Below are 19,671 nucleotides of genomic sequence, written 5' to 3' on the forward strand. Positions count from 1 at the left end.
AAAAGAACAGCCTTTTGAAGATTTTCGACCGTATAACTCTTTTCTTTCGACACTTTTCAATCGAAGACTCTGATCACTAGGCCAAAACGAAATCGAATTTCAAATCAGCTGCGCATGAAGGATGTAGACAAACCGAAGTGCACCTAGCGGCCGTCGTAGGAAACACATAGGTCCAACCATCATCATGCGTAGGTCCAACCATGATCATATTTATCTATTCGAATTTCGTCAATTATTCAAACATTTTAGTGAAACCAATGGATAAATGACGTACTAACGTGTTTACACCTTAAAGCAAGTACTGCATGAAAATAAAAATAAATGTAAAAAATATTCCTTTTTTGTATGTTTGAAAGTAAGGCATGATGACGAGCTAATGCGTGGAAAGTGAACTGTTTTGAAAACACATTGACAGTCAATTGTTTTGAAGATTTTCAATAAAACACCCATGCAAATTGAAGAAAAAGAGTTTTTTATGTTAGTAAAGTGATCTTTGAAAATAAAAATTTAGCGAAGATTGACTAAACTAGCGATTGAAAAAATAGGTCCAACCATCATCAGTTTTTGGATAGGTCCAACCAGAATCAATTACCCTACTTCGATAATTATGAACCACAAACAATTTCCTTGAGGTATAGGTAGAAGGTGTTAATTGCTTTGCAAGTATGTTAGCAAATCTGCATCTACGGTCAATCTGTCTATAATTGCAATCAGGGTGCCTTCCATTCATTTTAACTAAAAAAATGTTTTAAGAAATTATGGAATAATAAGATATTATGAAAATATTTTGATTATGTAAACAACAAGAAAAGATTGTTAAGTTTGTGTTTGACACATAATACCTGCCAATTTTGCTACATGAGAGACGCAATAAGCGATTTTGTAATTTATCTCACTTCGCGAAGAGGCGATCAGAAAAACGCTCATTGTGACTCTGTCAAAGCTAAATTTGCAGGTTTGATGGGTGAAACACAAACTTTACAAGGGGGCGACCCCGGCGTAGTGGTTAACATCCATACCTCTCACGCCAAAGTCACGAGTTCAAATCTCACCCCCGGACAAGTAACGAATGACCCAAGAGTGTTAAAGTGACTATAATAAAAAAAAAAAAAAAAAAAAAAAAAAAAAAAAAAAAACAAACTTTACAATCTTTTCTTATTACTTACATATACAAAATATCATCATAATATCTTATTATTCCATAATTTCATAAAACATTGTTTTAGTCAAAATGAATGGAAGGCACCCTGATTGCAATCAAGTGAAGTGTTTAAATAATGACTAGATTTATAATTTTCATCGATTTATACTGGCTAATCCAACTTTTGTGGGAAATCCTCTCTGAACATATGAGCTGGTTAAAGTCACGCACCGGCTTCAACCTTATAATCAAACTGATACGAGATGCGAAACGAAGAGAGCGCGAGAGATTTTCCGCCGCCGTTACGTTGCGACGGGGTTTCTAGATTCGTGGGGATATCCCGCTTCGCAGTTCCTAAATGCTTTGATTTACCGGTTTCTTCCACATATATGCATCCAGTATATAAACACACAACATCGATAAGCCTAGCCCGCTGCTGAAGTAAACTTGTCCCGGTGTCAAGTTCAGTATAATCTCGTTTCTGAGTTGCTGTGCGATCGTGTCGTTCGACTTCGGTTGTTGTTTCGGGATCGATTCTGGGAAGCACCGAAAAGTTGCGACGGGTGCTTCGTTTGCTGGCTTAAATGATTTTGATCTATAGACGGTTAACGTTAATCGAGTGCGAACTGTGAAGCGTGATACCTCTGTTCTGTTATTGCATTGTGAGTACTTTGAATTTACTTTTGTTCTCTGGTGATATTTGTTGTTTTCATTAAATGTTCAACGTGTGTCATGCGCACGAATGGTTACAATATCATTTCGGTTGAAAACTGGTTACCAATGAATAGTTTGTTTAAAGTAAACTTAGCTATGTTCAAATTTGAGATCAATAAAGGCTAGTCCCTGTTTTTTTTTGTACGGCTCTGTCCAGATTCAGCAATTACGTCACATAATACATTCTGCAGTGTATCGATTTAGAATCACAACATTCTCCATGTTTCAAGATTTTAAAAATTATAGGTTCTATCGTTTGTAACTTTCAAACGGATATTTCCAAATAAAAAACTTCAATTATATAATAACCTCCGGTGATCTCGCCCGTGATAGTGATAAGCAATTCAAAATTGTACAGTAATTTCGTGTTAATTAATCATTACTCTTTGATTATCTGTTTCAGAAGAAAAATCACGCCCGTGATCATAATGCTGCTTCGGTTTTCTACCGTTGCCGCTGTGGCGCTGCTGCTAGTTGCCCAGACATACGCTCAGGATGATTTGGATTCTTTGTTTGAGTCGGTTTTCAATAATCCAGAAAATAACAACAACAATAATCCCGCTGCAATAACCACTCCACCACCAGCTCCGCAAGCTATCATACCACAACCACAACAACCTCAACCACAATACGTAAGTATCGTTAGCGGATTTTGCAATACATATATTCGCCAAGGACCTCTCTTAGCTCAGTCGATAAAGGTGCAGCTACAATGCAAGACCATGCTGGAGGTGGCTGGGCTCGATTTCCGGTTCGTCCTAGGAATTTTTTGGGTTGGAAAATTTCTTGACTTCCCTGGGCATAGAGTATGATTGTACTTGCCACACAATTATACTAATGCAGAAATGGTAGCTCTGAATTAAAAACTGTGGAAGTGCATCTAGAACACTAAGTTGAGATCACGCAATAAGCTAATATTCGATAAGCAATAAGCTTGAAATGCGAAGAAAAAAAGAACAAGCCATCATATTGTCTTATTGCATGAACAAAAGAGTTTAGGGAGCATCCATTAAGTACGTCACGCTCTAAAAGGAGCGAGGTGGTTTACAAATGTGTGAAAAGCAATGCATTAGGTATACGAAAAACGTGATAAATGGGGGGAGGGGGTTTACTTTTTCAAAATTTTACGTGGCATAATTAATGCATGCTCCCTTTTTATACCATTCCCCATATGAAAAGCACGGGAAAGTTTACTGCAAATCACTTTGTTGGGAGGACTACACGACAGATGTTTCGTCAATATTTCAATCAATATTTTCAACATTTATTGCACGTGTGGTGCTTGCTAAAGGCATTGTAAATAATATTGATGATACAAGATTGACACAACACGGGCAAAAATATTGTCAATACTCAAAAGTATTGACAGTCACATTTATGCAAATATGGACGACGAATATATTGATGAGCATATTGACGCAAAATCAAAGAAGTTTGATTTCATGTTTCAATATTTCCCCATTTGTTTGACTACAGCAGCAGATGGGGCCTGTTCTTTGGCATCTGCTGTTAAGGCGGTTGTGATTTGACTCGGAAAATACCAGCGGCTACAGTAATGACTTTGTATTGATGACCCCACGACCATATTGTGGTATTATGTCGTGTGGGGCGCACTAAACAATTGTCTCAAATTATAATTCGTGCTTCAATATTTCCCTTCATTTTCCCCTACTGTTTGAAAACAACAAGATTTGGTTGTTTATATGTTAAGGTTTGTCTAGGCTCAAAGGTTTAAAAATAGACGGAGCCGAAAAATAATTTAAATAATTTTTTTCGGCGTCAGCATTAATTAAATTTTGTAGGTTTTTTTTTTCGCTTGTTGTTTGACATGTTCATGTTTTTTTTAAAAGAAAACTGATTGTGTGATATTTAAATGTAAGTTTTACTGTAATTAAAAAAAAACGCAAAAGCTAGGGAAGGGGAGTTGACATCTAGAACATCCGCACCGGGTGTTATTGACCAGCTTGACGCCACTGGGCCCCTATTTATTTTCGAAAAATGGTACAAAGAAAAATAAAAACAATAAATTTTGGCGAATAATGGTGGAATAAACAACATTCGTTTGAATTAATGCAATGCGGCTTCAAGGTGGCTGTATCAGAGAGTGAAAAGGATACAACAAAATCTCCCAATAAGAGCTTACAATATGATTTTATAAAGCTGATACGTAGACAGCGTCTGCTGACTTGCTTATTGAATATGCATATCATTTTGACCTTCGCTTTTTGTTTGATTTTCAATGAGACCGCGTAAAGGATCGCATAAACTTGCGAGCTCATTTTTAAGCGTTTATTCAGCCAATCCGAATTATTACAGACGTCGGATACCAATTAACAACAGTTACTTATTAACGCTTCAAACGCAGGTCAACATTTTACTGAACGTTCAGGTGTTCAAAGTTCTGTAATAATTTATTTGTTTGCGGCGGGTTGATTGTACTGTTCATGAAGCAACAAACGGCACAAGTCAAACTAAACAAGCTACAAAGGCTTGCTACTATTGCCATAACTGGAGCAATGTCTTCCTCTACAGCCTTAGATGCTTTACACAATCTCTTTCCTCTACAAAAATTTATTCAATTGGATGCAGTGAAAAGTGCTCTGAGGCTCAAACGGTCCATGAAGTTTTCGATGGAGATCTTATTGGACATTTGAGAATTCCAAAAAAGTTTCAGATAAGTCCATTCATATTGATGAACGAAGTTGGATGCTAAAGAAATATTATTTGAGCCATCATTTCCAAGTTCCTTATGTGACTGAATATTCGTCCTGGATCATTAATTTTTTAAACAGACGACTCGAAACAAGATAATATGATGGTTGCTGGTATTACCGGCCTGGGGTGCACTTTTCGGTGTCCATGGGAAAATGGCCGACAGTATTTCAAGCTGAAATATATGCCATCTTAGAATGTGCAGTAATTTGCATAAAAAGGAACTGTAAAAATGCAAATATATTCATGCTATGAATGCTATGAAATCGAAAACTTACACGTCAAAACAGTTATGAGAATGTACTTAACTATTACAACAACTGTCCTGTCGGAATACGGTTAAACTTTTATGGGTTCCTGGTCATTGTGGAATCGAAGGAAACGAAAAAGTAGATCATTGGCAAATATGGGGTCATCCTTGAAATTCATTGGCCCTGAATCATTTTTTGACTACCTTTTTGTGTTTTAAAAATGTAGCTAAAAAACTGAGAAAAAAGATACAGAACAACTGGACCAGTACCTTAAATTCTCGGTAATCTATACGTTTTATAAAGCCGAACGCTTTTCATACACAAAAGTTACTTAACCTTTCTAAAACAGATTTGAACACTGGTTTGATAACAGTTCCTGTCCTTGTAAATATCACCTAAAAATCATTGGTAAGCTTTGTAACTAAAAGAGTGAAAGCTCTGAACATTTGGTGTGTGACTGTGTTCCACTGTTTCATAAGCAATGCAGATATCTTGATAAGGGTCTGATGAGACATTGGAATAGTGCAGTGCTCACTGCTGACGTGTTGCTAAGCCGCAAGAGGATGAATCTGTTCATTCGTCTGACTGTTCAACGAGAGGTTCATCCATGCATTATGCAATAACGAACGGTAATACATTCAGTTATGTATACACTCTACAGTATTAGGTACTGCAGCGTGACGTCATAAATGAACTCAGTGTTAATCGGCTGAACCTTTTTGACAGTCAAAATATTCTAAAATTTCCGAATTTTCACTTGAAAATTGTCGAGGAACAGCGCGTTGCAAGGATGTTGCTCGTGAGCATTGCAGAAGTGTGGTTTACACTTCACTGCAGTCTGAAAATTTATCGAGAAAATCCACCCATGAAAAAATCGACTAAGTCCACGTAAACAGTACCACTAAACTGTCATCAGATTGAGGTTAACCCCGACGGTGCAAAACCTAATTATGTCTCCAACATAGGAAAAAAAAATGCAAAATTAGAGCGACTTCAAGCTGGTGGGAAATGCTCTTAAATTTTAGTCCCAGCAAGTTCTAGCAATTCGAACCGACTTGATACTTTGACATTTGACCAGGAGATAATTCCAGCTATACACTTCATAAATCTATGTTTGTTACGAATTTTTCATGAATAAAAGTGATAAACCAGTCCACTTCAATAAAAAAAAACTAGATAAACATTTCAAGGTCCTATCTGCATTGATCGATTCTCTTCATCGATTATCTCTTTTGTTAATAACTCAGCTGCAAAACCTTTCCCTGTAGTATTTGACGTTTTGGATGCTAGATAAGAACCTCCTTTATCAAACTATGTGGTAGAATTAGCGCGAAATCTGTTTGCATAGCAGTGGTTATAATAACAAAGTCGATGAAGAGAATCGATCAAAGCAGATAGGACAATTTGAAATGTGCATGGAGAAAAGGATTAGGCCGCGGCCAGGGTAGACGCGACACACGACGCGACGCGATGCGACTCACGCAAGGAATAATAATAAATAATAAGATTCTTTTGAATTGGTCGCGTCGCGCCGCGAATCGCGTCTACCCTGGCCGTACCCTTAGTGAAATTGTTGTTACTACGCTGATAGCATTAATATGGGGCTTCCCTTAGCATGCTGGAGTCAGCTGGGTTCGATTGCTTTTTCTAGTCGAAACATTCTCGACATCCCTGATTGTACTTTTCCACACAATAATACTAATGCAAAAACGGTATAGGCTTAGAAAGCTCACAATTAGCAACTGTGAAAGTGCTAAATGAACACTCTGTTGAGAACCGGCGTAAAGTCCCAAAGATGAAATATCATTAATTTGAGCAATACATGGTAGCTGGGATTTCCAAGTTATGTTATCATTATTTTCATGATAAATCACAACTCCATGATTGTCTCGTCGAGGAAGATGAAATTATACACTTGAATGATTGTTGCGATGTTTCAAATAATTAACAGTGCTGTACTTCCCACGATTGCATAGTTGACGTAGGAGCCAAAATGACCAAAATCCACTTTTTTGTTGCTACGCATTCTTTAATATATAATACAGGGCTGCCCAACGTGCTCAAACCGCGGGCCAAATGTTAAAATTCATGTCAACTGGTGGGCTAATTTTTTTTTTCACTTTAAACTAAGTCCGGTTTTACGCGATTTTTCGTAGTATTTTACTTGGTACGTTTTTAACGTTTTTTTTTCAATTACATTTTATGATTTGGGTCAAAAGTATTCAAAAGTATACTTAAAAATATACAATTTTCGGTGTTAGTCAAGAAATTAAATAAAAATGTGTATATTGATCAGCATGCTAAAATTACATGAGCTAACTGAACCCAACCATTTGAAGATGTTTAAGCATGTGAGCTTATCACCGACCGTATTGCTCAGTATTGCTTATTGACAGTGAAGACACAAAACTTTCATATGCGTCAAGTTTTTCTAAAAACTGTTCATTTTTTTTTTCGCCGTCTGAAAAAATTTGGCAGGGTAATATACTCTGGATACTATTATGGAAAATTATATAATCTCTTTTTATTCATTAGTTTTTGATTATGAACAGGATTGGACCAGCTTATACTAACAGTCTTGGATATTACTGTCTTCGACAAACTTGTCACCCAGACTGCCGGATTCTGATCAAATAAGTTCATAATGTTTTCACTATGTTGTGCTAGTGCGCATTTGAGCCTCCTGTTCAGTCAATGAGAAATTTTTCACAAGCCTGATCATTTAGGCATCTCACTACGTGGTACAAGTTATGTTATATTTTGCCAAAGGACTACAGGAAACCCCCGAAGAGAGGGTAGTGTCATGTCACCCACACGCTGCTTTTTCTCGGCTATCCTTCAACCAATGGAATACCTACTTTGGGGCAGATTTCGCTACTGAATAAACGAAGATTTTTTTTGCATGCAGAATAACCGGAAAATGTTGATTTAATTGAAATAAGGACCTTTTCTGAAATAAAATATATGTATTTAGTACAGGTGCTGAAGGAAATTTTTGCGGAACAGCCCTACCAAATATGGGTTCTGCTATCGTTTTCAAAATGGATATTATTAGAAAATATTTAAAATCTTCATTCCTTTTTTTTCGGTTTCCTTTTTGCTTCTAGGAAAGTGGCGCTATGCTTTCAGTAGTTGTTAGATAAAACTGACAGACTGCTATAATTCATCGGTTTCGTTGGTTACTAGTTTTTTTACTCTAATCACATGCTAAACAAGCAGCACAATCAGTTAAAAATAGCGGTTGGTCGACGGCACCAGCAATAGGTGGTGCTCTTCGGGAGAAACGCTCAAAGCTCATAAGTTGAAGAAGAAGCTGAAGACTTTCTATTGAAGACTTAATGATTTGTGTCAACAGAGACATTTTGTTTGGTCTATCTAGTTTTTGTATTTGTTTTGTAGCAATAATTTCGTAGTGTGTTGCGATCGTAATGATGCCAATCTGCTCAAAGTTTGTCCACACTTCCGTTAAAAACAAAAGTGTTTTTTTGTGATTCGATAACCTAGCGATCTTTTCACTATCGGAAGGCGTTCATAGTCATCCTCTAATATTTTGATTACACTCACTTTAAAACAGTCTTAAGCTCTTTGTGACTTGTCAGGCGTTAGCATTTGTACACATGGTCTTAACCGTGATCTATTGAGGCCAAATTTTAAAAAAAGGTTATCAATCTTACTAACGGTAATCATGACCCAGTTTTTTAATTGTTTTTGTGTTTCTTGCTGGTTGATACTTTCACTCCAATGCTTAAGAGTATGGGACAGCTAGTTTTTATTTTTGCCAAAAGTAGGTGAGACTCGAATGGGCGTCAATGTTTCATGTGTTCACCTCTCTTATGTACCGTAATCCGGGGGCAAATTGATCACTGGGTGAAATTGATTGTTCAGTTTTACGTTTTTAGTTGACACGTAGACAATTTCCGGTGAGAATAATGAGTTACTTATATCAACAAAGTATATTTTGCTGCGCTAATTCCAATTTTAATTAACGGACGTTCGGCCTGGCCTGCAAGTTTCATCAGGCCCGCGGTCTCATTTTGAGCGAACCGTAACATGTTTAGAAACAGTCTCCGCATCCAACCCGCGGGTTTTCGTTCGTCTTTGTCATACAAGAACTTAGCATTATGTTTGTGGATTTCCGTAACAGTTACTGAGATCATTATACAATGACTGTTGGAGAGCAGCCGACAGTTTTAAGTTTCTTATCTTAAAAACTAACATGAATAAATAAAAAGTTTAATTTTGAAACATTGCAGAACCCTAGAAGCACGCTATCATAAAACTGTTGCATGAACATCTATATGACTTAATTTAGTCATACACAAGATGCTGCAACTTTTCGTGATGACAGTGCTACTTTGAATGATCCTTCCTTTGTTTTCATTATTTAGTTTAGCAATTTTAAATGCTTTTTAAATTACGCAAAAGCTTCTGATTGTGTAAGAATGCGCACAGTTCGAAAAAGTAGCGTACATTTCTGTTCAATATGATGCACATAAATGTAGCGTCATATAGGGAAAATGGCTCTAATGTTGGCCTATGGATCTAAGGTTGGTTCCATCGCTAAGAATCTTATCAATTTTATCTAGATGAATGCGTCTTGGCACGGTACTAATGGATATTTTTGGTCACTATTGAAAATTTAGCCAATTGCTGAATTTATGTCTGGGCAAAACTAGGGGCATTTATGCCAACATTACATCCATTTCTCCTATCATATAAATTTATATTACAAATCATGTAAAGTTCTGAGGCATGTGCAAACATTGTATACAAAAGCCCATGTTTGTAAACAACATTGCTTACAAGTTGTTCGTTTGTGTGAAAAGAAACACAAGTTTTCCTCAATGAATGTTAACATCACAATTAAAATTGTGAAAAATGTTTGAATTCTTTTAACGCAGGTTATTTTAGCATGCTAGAGTCAATAAACACATATTTATGGCAATTTTATTACTTTTGGTCCAAATCAGATAAAGCGATTGGAAAAATGTTAAAAACTTACTCCGTAAAAACCGGCTTCAACATTTTAACATTTGGCCCGGGGTTAAAAAATGTTGGACAGGCCTGTCCTATAGCATACAATATCAGTACATTGGTTCAAACATGGTCATCGGACTGCACCGATTGATGTCATTTGCTTGAAATCTGCATTAATTACTCAACTTAGTGTCACTGTTACGGCGAGCAGAAATGAATATCGCTTCGGTCATCGGGTTTTGAGCAGCACATACACATACGGTTTATGGTGTTTAAATAGCAAGTGTAATACAGTCAATTACGTACCGATTTACAAATTATAGGTTATTTCACTTACACTTTCGGTGTTCTGACGTGTGCAAATGACCTGCTTGAAATCTATGTTTCAATTAAATTGTAGTGTTTTACTAATGTGCGTAAATAGGTTTTAAGTGTACAACTTACTGTACCAGTGTGTACTTTTAATTAGGCAATCAAATTCACTTCTAGTAACAAATTCAATCGTTTCTCGACCAGAAGGAAATAACAAGAATATTTTATCTTGCATTATTTTGTTCATCAGATTATTGTAACAGCGGTTATTGCAATTAAGATCCCTGATGTAATTAAAATAATTAAATATCATCTGCAACTATTATTTGGGAAATATCATATTTCTAACATAGCTTGGTAAAAGTTGCACATTAGGATAAACACTAAATAGAGTATAAAGTGGAATCTTTTACACAATGTTGGGTAATATATTTTTTGAGTGTTTTTTTTTCTATTATTAGATCTTCACTTTAGCATTTATAGATGGTCTCTTATCCATTTTGGAAACCCGGGGTGCATATGCACCCCACACCATTTATTGCTCAAGATTCTGAGTATTTAGAAGAGTGATGTCTTCGTTAAAGTTGATGGTCAAGGTGGGTGCTGGACAGATTAATTCGGAAATCTGTCGCTAGGTAGCGCTACTGAGCTGCCCACATGCACATATTCTAAACTGCTGTATCTCAAAATCCTGATTATTTTGACGGGACGTTGTCACCACAGTTGATCAGCAGGCCAAAGACTACTGGGAGGAGGACAGATCAATTCGTTATTCTGCCGGTAGCCGGCACTAGTGAGCATGTAAATATTGTGTACTGCTATATCTCCAGATTCCGATTCTTTGGAAGGGTAATGTTTCCGGCATAGTTGATCAGGAGCTCAAGGACTGCTAAGAAAGCTAAATTCGGAATTCTGCCACGAGTTGGCGCTAGTAAGCATCCCACATGCAAATATTATATGAAGCTGTATCTTATTATGTCTTTGTCAGTTTCGGTTGTAAAGTCACCATGCTTTACTCCAAACTTACACGGAAACAAATCCGATTCCATTTTCATGAATAAAAAATCATAAAATGAAAAAACTTGCCATCCCATGAAATCGTAACAATGATTCATGATTTCGTCATGGAAATTCATGCACTGAAAATAAAATTTCGTTTATACAACGAAATCGCTCGTTTGTTCTACGAATTTATTCGTTGTTTTCTGCAACGAAATAGATTTGTACATTGTATGAAGCTAGTTTCGTTAGAACTGCCACATTCGCTATCGCTACACTCAACCAGTGGACCACAAGTGTTGGTTGTGGAGACCGAAACATGTGGAGTGTGTTAGTGAGGATGGGTAAAAATAACTTTATTATTGTAAGGGATAAACATGACAAAATATAAAAATATGCTTCAGACCGGACTCGTATCATGAACCTTGCGATAGCCAGATCTGTGCCTTATCCATCACTCTATTTGTGCTACGAGAAAGGGAAAGGCTAAAGGCAAATAAGAAGTACTCATGGAGCGGTAATTCGATTTCGTTTACTTTTTCTGCTACTTGCATGTATTTTTTTTCCTCTGACATAAAACCACCGTGACCAGTTTTTTGATTTATAATGATAGCTTGCATGTATTGGTGAAACCGACAATATTAAAAAAAAAACTATCCCATCTCCAACACACAATCAAAACTTTAGGAGACAATAAGCGCAGTTGTTGGTTTGATTGTACGAAGATGAATTTGTATATTATACGAATAAGGCGTAATATTGACATTGCGCCAGATGACAGGGAAAACGAATGTTTCGTACCAATTATGAAAGATGTGTTGTATGTACGATATTCATTTTTACGAAACGGTTTTCAGAGAAATAACGAAAATACATTTTCAGTGTGGTTTCATAATGCAGTGGAATCAAGACCGCTACAAGCGTTACACATACTTGGCAAACCGTGTTCATAAACTGCACTACATAGGTATGTCTTATACTTATACAAGTTTTGATAGTCTAGTGGTCAAAGAATGGGTTTAATGATCTCAAGGTTCTTGGTTGTTCTCAGTCTGATGCTTTATTTTATTCTTTTTACATTTTTTGGTTAAAAGTTAAACCCATGAATTTAGATCATGATTTCAACTCGGATGATTTATGATTTTGGGAATGTTTGCTGCGTTACACAAAAGTTGCTCATGATATCATGAATATTATTCATGGTGTATTTTCATAACATGAAAATACGCTTTTTTCATGAAATCATGAGTCATTTTTCTCATTTCGGAGATCGGATTTTTTCCCGTGTACCGAATGATCATCAGATCAACCAGTAGCTTGACAAAAAGAAGAAAATTCAAATTATATCATCAACAATATTCCAGTTGCTCATTTTCAATTTCTGATCAAACTTCACACTGCTGTTCTTCAACGGAACTATCAATTCGAAGCTTTCATCGATTTCATTATCCCTAGTTAGTTGTCAAATTTCCTTCTATATATTTAGTATCTGGAGATGCAGCAGTATAAAATATTTGCATGCTCACTAGTAGCACCTAGCGGCAGAGTTTAGAGTTGATCTGTCCTCCTCTCAGCGTTATTTGACCTCATGGTGAACTTTGCCGAAGACATCACCCTTCTATGTAATCAGGATCTTGAGATACAACAGCACATAATATTTGCATACTGGATGCTCACTAGCACCACCTAGAGGCAGAATTTCGAACTGATGTCAACCACCCAGCAGCCCTTGACCTCTTGATCAACTTTGCCGTAGATACTACCCTGCTATATAATCAGTATATGGACATACAGATGAACTGATTATTTGCATGCTCATTAGCGCCACCTAGCGGGAGAATTCTGAATTGAAATGACCAGCACCCAACAGCCCTTAACCCTTGATGAACTTTGCCGAAAACATCACCCCTCTATATAATCAGGATCTTGAGATACAGCAGTACAAAATATGTGTATGTTGAATGCTCACTACCACCGCCTAGCGGCAGAATTCTGAATTGATAAGTCCTCGTCCTATCAGTCCGTGGCCACCTAATCAACTTCGCCGAAAACATCCCCCTTCTATAAAATCAAGATCTGGAAGTGTATTAGTACATAATATTTGCATGCACACTAGCACTGTCTAGCGGTAGAATTACGAACTGATATGTCCACCTCCTAGTAGTCTTTCGCTTTCTGATCAACTTTACAAAAACATCGACCCCGTAATAATAAGGATCTTAAGATACAGCAGTACAGCATATGTGCATGTAGGATGCACTTCGATCTGGGTGGGCTCGGTGGGTTTCAGCAATACACTCCGATATGTTTACCAAGATTTAAATTCAGATCGTATGATTCTGAGTTTTGACCAAATTTAGAGCGACATGATGAAAGAAAATTAAAGACATATTTGAAGTTATGGTTTATTCAGTATTCATTCTGTTTTAAGAGATAATAATAATAAGAGAAGATACCATTTATAGCATGAACATGAGCATGAGCATGATTGACCGCTCAAAGATGCAACTCAGTTATTGCCAGATAAGCTGTAATTACACATAGAACCAATAGACGTTGCTTGAGACTAGCAATAATCCTCCATGTGTAAATAATGGTGATCAAACACTACACGCAAACCAAAAATCTATTACAATGAATGTTAGTTCCGTTTTCTATCATCCTCTGTTCATGAACATCGCAACGAATGTTAGAAATTGATCATGCAGGCGATGTAATGGTTTTTTGTCTTTTTTATTTCGTTTTCTATCAACGCTTTCGACTATACCAGTAAGCTTGTAAAACGACGCACATTGTAGAACATTGTAGAACGACGCACACACTTGCCTCGAATCTCTCCAGCAGAAAAAGCATACGAAGTCGAGTATGCGAGAAAATGAGCGCTTCATGTTTGCTTTTAGGCTATCCATATTCAGGAGCATGGAGAGAGCAGTGGAGAAAGCACAGGTCTGATAATCGAAGCGTTCTTGGTTCGAGTCCAGTCGGCAATCGGATTCCTATTTTTTCGGCATAACTAATTTACCTCACTAATACACTCTACATTTTTCGGTCTCCAATTTTCTTGCATTGGACCGCAGCTAGGTATATCGCATCCTCGGTTCATGCGGTCTGCACTAACATCCTCTGATGATGAATCCCACATAATTGTAAGCGAATCTTACATCCCTCGGTTGGGTGTAGGCAATACTAACGCCGGCCTCGTCCGAATGCTAGTTAAAAAAGGAATGGGTTGGAATATATTGACGTAATACTCGCTGGAATGAAAGCCGGGAAACACCTCTGCACTTTCACGAGAAATCACTGGGATGTTGGATAAAAGGGTTGGGAGTGCAGCAGGATTCATTTTGGTAAACAATATGCTGAATTGTTGTCCTAACGATTCAATATCGCGAAGGAGCTTGGGTTTGAACCCACGGTCTTCTGCTCAGTAAGCAAAATTGATCGCCACAAGTCCACCAAGCTCCTTATATCACAAATCAATTACGATCAAGTTACCGTTCAACTTGTTGTTACGAACGCCAATGTCAAGGAAACAATGTTTTTTTTTCACGAAATTTGAAACAATAACTTGTTTTTTGCATTTCTTCTTTTTGTTTTGTAATTCTTCTTAAAATACACTTTATCCAAGGATATTTTTATCTACACACTTAGAAATTTTTATTTTTAAACGAGACGTAATTCAGCTTTGACGTAAATCATGGAACGTAAACAAACATGGCATGTAAAATCAAGTGTCCTGAAACTGAAACATAAAGGGTGATACGGTCAAAATTTGGTCAAGGGAAAACGCGTGTAAATTGGTGAAATCGTTTATTTAAAAAATCAAATTAAATTTCTTTTTCAAGTTCAATTAGTATAAAATTCAGGAAAAATATTCAGTTAGGCTTCCGCTTTTCCAAATCCGAATTGCCGGGCCTTACGCTTGACCCCTGCCATCAGATTTTGTACAGCCACCTTGTCCACCTTCTTCGCCGCAGAAAGCCAGTTTGCCTTGAACTGCTGCTCGCCCTTAGCAGTTTTTTTGGTCTTCTTTAGGTTCCGCTTGACAATAGCCCAGTATTTCTCAATTGGGCGGAGCTCTGGCGTGTTGGGAGGGTTCTTGTCCTTGGGAACCACCTGCACGTTGTTGGCGGCGTACCACTCCATGGCCTTTTTACCGTAATGGCAAGATGCCAAATCCGGCCAAAACAGTACGGAACAACCGTGTTTCTTCAGGAAAGGCAGCAGACGTTTATTCAAACACTCTTTCACGTAAATTTCTTGGTTGACAGTCCCGGAAGCTATGAAAATGCTGCTTTTCAAGCCACAGGTACAGATGGCTTGCCAAACCAGATATTTCTTTGCGAACTTTGACAGTTTCATGTGCTTGAAAACATCTGCTACCTTTCCTCTTCCTTTTGCCGTATAAAACTCCTGTCCCGGAAGCTGCTTGTAGTCGGCTTTGACATAGGTTTCGTCGTCCATTACCACGCAGTCAAACTTCGTCAGCATCGTCGTGTACAGCCTCCGGGATCGCGCTTTGGCCGTCGTATTTTGTTTATCATCGCGATTTGGAGTCACTACCTTCTTGTAAGTCGATAGTCCGGCTCGTTTTTTGGCTCGATGCACGGTTGTAGACGATACACCCAGCTTATTTGCGGCATCTCGGAGAGAGAGGTTAGGGTTTCGCTTGAAACTACCGGCAACTCTCTTTGTCGTCTCAGCGGCTTCCGGTTTTCGATTTCCCCCCGATCCAGACTTCCTGGCTGTCGACAAACGTTCCCCAAACACTTTAATTACATTTGTAACGGTTGATTTGGCAACTTATAGCGATTTTGCCAACTTTGCGTGCGAGTAGCTCGGATTTTCGCGATGCGCGAGCAAAATTTTGATACGCTGCTCTTCTTGCTTGGACGGCATTTTGACAACTGAAGAGTGAATTCCAAAATCAAAATAGGAGCAACATTCTACACACACACACCTTCAAAATGAGGGGTGTTCAGGTCTTTTAAATGCAAAATTGAAAGAAATACGTCAAGTTGATATTGACCAAATTTTGACCGTATCACCCTTTATGCAACTCGACTTTTGCTTGAATTGATTTTCTCGTCCTTTTCAACTGATTCTTATGTCAAAAGGGCCGCTTGCATGTGTCGGTCTCAGGGCACTGAAATTTACATGTCTTTTTCGTAGTGTGAAGTTCGAATTTAGGAAATCTTTAATTATATAAGAACATGTACTAGAATTGCACTCGGAAGCCATTTGAGGGATTGATCAAGTTCACCCCATATCGATATTTTCAAATTTAAGAGCACAGGTGTAAACGGTGATTGCTTTTACTACATTTTAAGACCAACAATTGAAAGGGCTACACTTCTTTAAACAAATCTTGTAAGGTCATTCTCTCGCGAACCGAAATCTACTCAAACACAATCGGGTAGAGGAGGATTTCCCCTGCCTGTTCACACAAATTAATAGAATCATGTTGAGTAAACTGCTATTCAACCAAAGTTATCTAAACTGTTATAGCACAAGTGTGTATACACAAGGTTATATAAACTGTTATAGAACAAGTGTGTTGCTTGGGTATTTTGTTGGTTTGCGTTGGCGGACTTCGGTTCGCGACAAAATGGCCTTACAAGGTTTGTTTACAAAATGGATTTGAGGCCTTTTGAATTGTTGGTCTTGATTTGCTTCATTGTCGTGGGCTATAGTCTTTTTTTTCGTATACTCATGCTCTACCATCACCTCTCTCGAACAGCGTGAGCAGTAGAGAAATATTCGCGTAAACTGAAAGCTTTCAAATAACTATCATCAGAGTATGATAGCATTCTTATGATTTTGATGAGTAATTTTAATGGCTTATAATTGTTTTCATTCGAATCCCATTTACAGACTTGCACCGGAGAGTGTGTCCCGTACTACCTGTGCAATGATAATCAGATCATCACCGACGGCACTGGTATCATCGATATTCGTGTCGGCGAAGATATTGCTGTGGAAAATGAATGTCCGAATTACCTGGACACGTGCTGCGAAAAAGGAGATGTTCTAGAGGTACCTCCAGAGACTGCTACGAAAGCACCACCACCAAACAAGGAGTACTCTTGTGGACAACGTAACCCCGATGGTCTCGGATTCAGAATCACTGGCAACAAGGATGGTGAATCAGAGTACGGTGAATTCCCATGGATGGTGGCTGTTCTACGAGAGGATAAGGTCATGGATTCCGTTTTGAATGTGTACGAATGTGGTGGATCCCTAATTGCACCGAACGTGGTTCTAACTGCTGCCCATTGCGTTGCCAACAAGCAGCAGGATACTTTGCTGGTACGAGGAGGAGAATGGGATACCCAAACCAGGAACGAACTTTATGCTCATCAGGATCGCCGCGTACTCGAGGTTATTTCCCATGAACAGTTTAACAAGGGCTCGTTGAAAAATGATGTAGCCCTGTTGATTTTGGACCAGCCATTTGATCTTGCCGAGAATATTCAGCCAGTCTGCTTGCCGCCAAACAATCACAACTTCGATGGCAGTAAATGTTTCGCTTCCGGATGGGGAAAGAACGTTTTCGGAAAGGAGGGCAAATATCAGGTCATCTTGAAGAAGGTTGAGCTGCCAATTGTACCTCATAAAACCTGCCAGAATTCTTTGCGTACGACACGATTGGGTCTTCGTTTTATTCTGGATCGTAGCTTCACATGCGCTGGAGGTATAAACGGTCAGGATACCTGCCGTGGCGATGGAGGTTCTCCACTTGTGTGTCCAATTCCTGGAAATCCAACGAAATACTACCAGGCCGGTATCGTTGCTTGGGGTATTGGTTGCGGTGAACAGGGAATTCCTGGAGTTTACGCAAATGTTGCAAATTTCCGCGGCTGGATCGATCAGCAGCTATCAAAGCGTCAAATTGAAGCAAAACACTACACATACACTTAAATTAAATTAAAGTTTCATACGACATTTTATTGACATTTTTAAAGGATAGACTAAACTGAAATAACAATGAAAACAAACAAATAAATAATTGTGTTCTTACATTCGTGGTTGTAATATCATTTAAAGTCATTATTAGATATATCAGTAGAACTGAGGTTTAACATGTTTCTCAAGTCGTTCGAAGCTAAAATAAACGAATCGTGAATCCTTACGATCATGAGTATAGTTTGTAAGCCCACGCCTAACCTAAATTGCCTAAATCCAAAACTTTCCTATAAGCGATCAACACACCAACCTACAAGTATTTGAAACCTCATTTATCTAGCTTGTTATGGTCTTTTTGTGGCCCTGATTGAGACCAGAAGAAAAAATCTGAGCCAAAGAAAATGTTCAAGGTAGATATTTTAGAACTATTAAATTTGAAGAATTTTGATGAGAAATCATAAGAGATTTTTTTTTTCATTCCTGGGAACAACATTTCCGGATTTACAATTTCCCGATTAATTTAAAGTAATTCAAATGTTGCTTTCGTTTCAGTAGAACTTCATATTCTTCTATGACATTAATCATTAGTGTGCTTTACACTGAATGGTTCGTTCAAACTTCCAACACTTCCAACTTCTTCAGCATGTTTCTTAAAACTTGTAAGTTCCTCGATTGATTTAAATTATCCCAGAATTTGACATCTTCGGAAGATTCTTCCGACTTTCTTGATTAATCTTTTTGGCTTCACATGGAAATGTCTTCTGGTTTGCCTTAAAGCTATTCTTGGCCTCCTCCGTACATTTCTTCTGGCTTTCCTCAGAAAATTCTTCGCACTTCTTCTGGAACATTTTTCCGATTTACCTTAGAACATCTTCAGATTCCTCTGGAAGTTAATCCAAACTTTTTCTTCAGTAGGGTAGGAAACACAGCAATCATCCTATGAATTCTCGACATTTTGAGACCGATTCGAGTGTAAACATGGAACCAGATTTTTAAAGGTGGTATACTAGACTGGCCAAAAAAATAAAAGTTCTATTTTTCCATGCGTTAACCCCTAGATTTGATCCATTAGGTGGGAAAACTTATATCTGATAGTTCAAGCTCATTTGGTTCTAAGATGAGATGGCGCTTTTAATTTGAATTTTGTATGGGAAATTTGGATCAACACCACTCAACACTACACTCTATCGATCATAATAAAGTTTCGTTATTCTTGATTTTATTCAGATTTTCAAAACTTGCAGTTCAATTAATGAGTAAGAACTTTGCTAAAGATTGTATCATGAATCCAGTTAGTTTTATTGAGATATTCACTTTTGAATGTAGGGGAAATGCAGGTAATGTCGGCCTAAGTGTCCCTAATTTGGGCCCATACATAAATTCAGCAATCGACTAAATTTTCAACAGCGACCAAAAATATCCATTAGTACCGTCCCAATGACGCGTTCATCTAGATACAATTGATAAATAGCAGATTTTTAGCGATGGGCCCAAACCTAGATCCATAGGCCTTTACCACACAAAAATAATAGAACCTATTTTTATAAGGCAATAAAAACTATTGTAGCAACAATAAACGTAATTGTCAAAAACAGCAAAAATACAATAGAACTTATTGTTATGTATGATATAATCTATTATTAATGAGACATTTACAAT

The 19,671-nt window shown here is 37.7% G+C and overlaps 1 protein-coding gene across 2 annotated transcripts; it reads left to right on the forward strand.

Annotated features, from left to right (window-relative positions):
• The first annotated feature begins 1,613 nt into the window (after positions 1–1,613).
• Positions 1,614–18,100, forward strand: LOC135710408 (phenoloxidase-activating factor 2-like). 2 transcript variants are annotated; one of them, XM_065232979.1, is made up of 3 exons: positions 1,614–1,803; positions 2,259–2,487; positions 16,981–18,100. In XM_065232979.1, exons 2-3 carry the CDS (start codon positions 2,284–2,286, stop codon positions 18,025–18,027), a joined length of 1,251 nt encoding a protein of 416 aa, XP_065089051.1. In that variant the 5' UTR covers positions 1,614–1,803; positions 2,259–2,283; the 3' UTR covers positions 18,028–18,100. The 2 variants fall into 2 exon arrangements, with proteins under 2 accessions (XP_065089051.1, XP_065089050.1); XM_065232978.1 differs by lacking the exon at positions 1,614–1,803 and having other exon boundaries at positions 2,241–2,487.
• The last annotated feature ends 1,571 nt before the right edge of the window (positions 18,101–19,671 follow it).

This window comes from Ochlerotatus camptorhynchus, unplaced genomic scaffold, assembly GCF_037179485.1.
Source record: "Ochlerotatus camptorhynchus isolate MF236.1 unplaced genomic scaffold, CSIRO-AGI_Acam_v1.1 ptg000380l, whole genome shotgun sequence".
Classification (NCBI taxonomy): Eukaryota; Metazoa; Arthropoda; class Insecta; order Diptera; family Culicidae; genus Ochlerotatus; species Ochlerotatus camptorhynchus.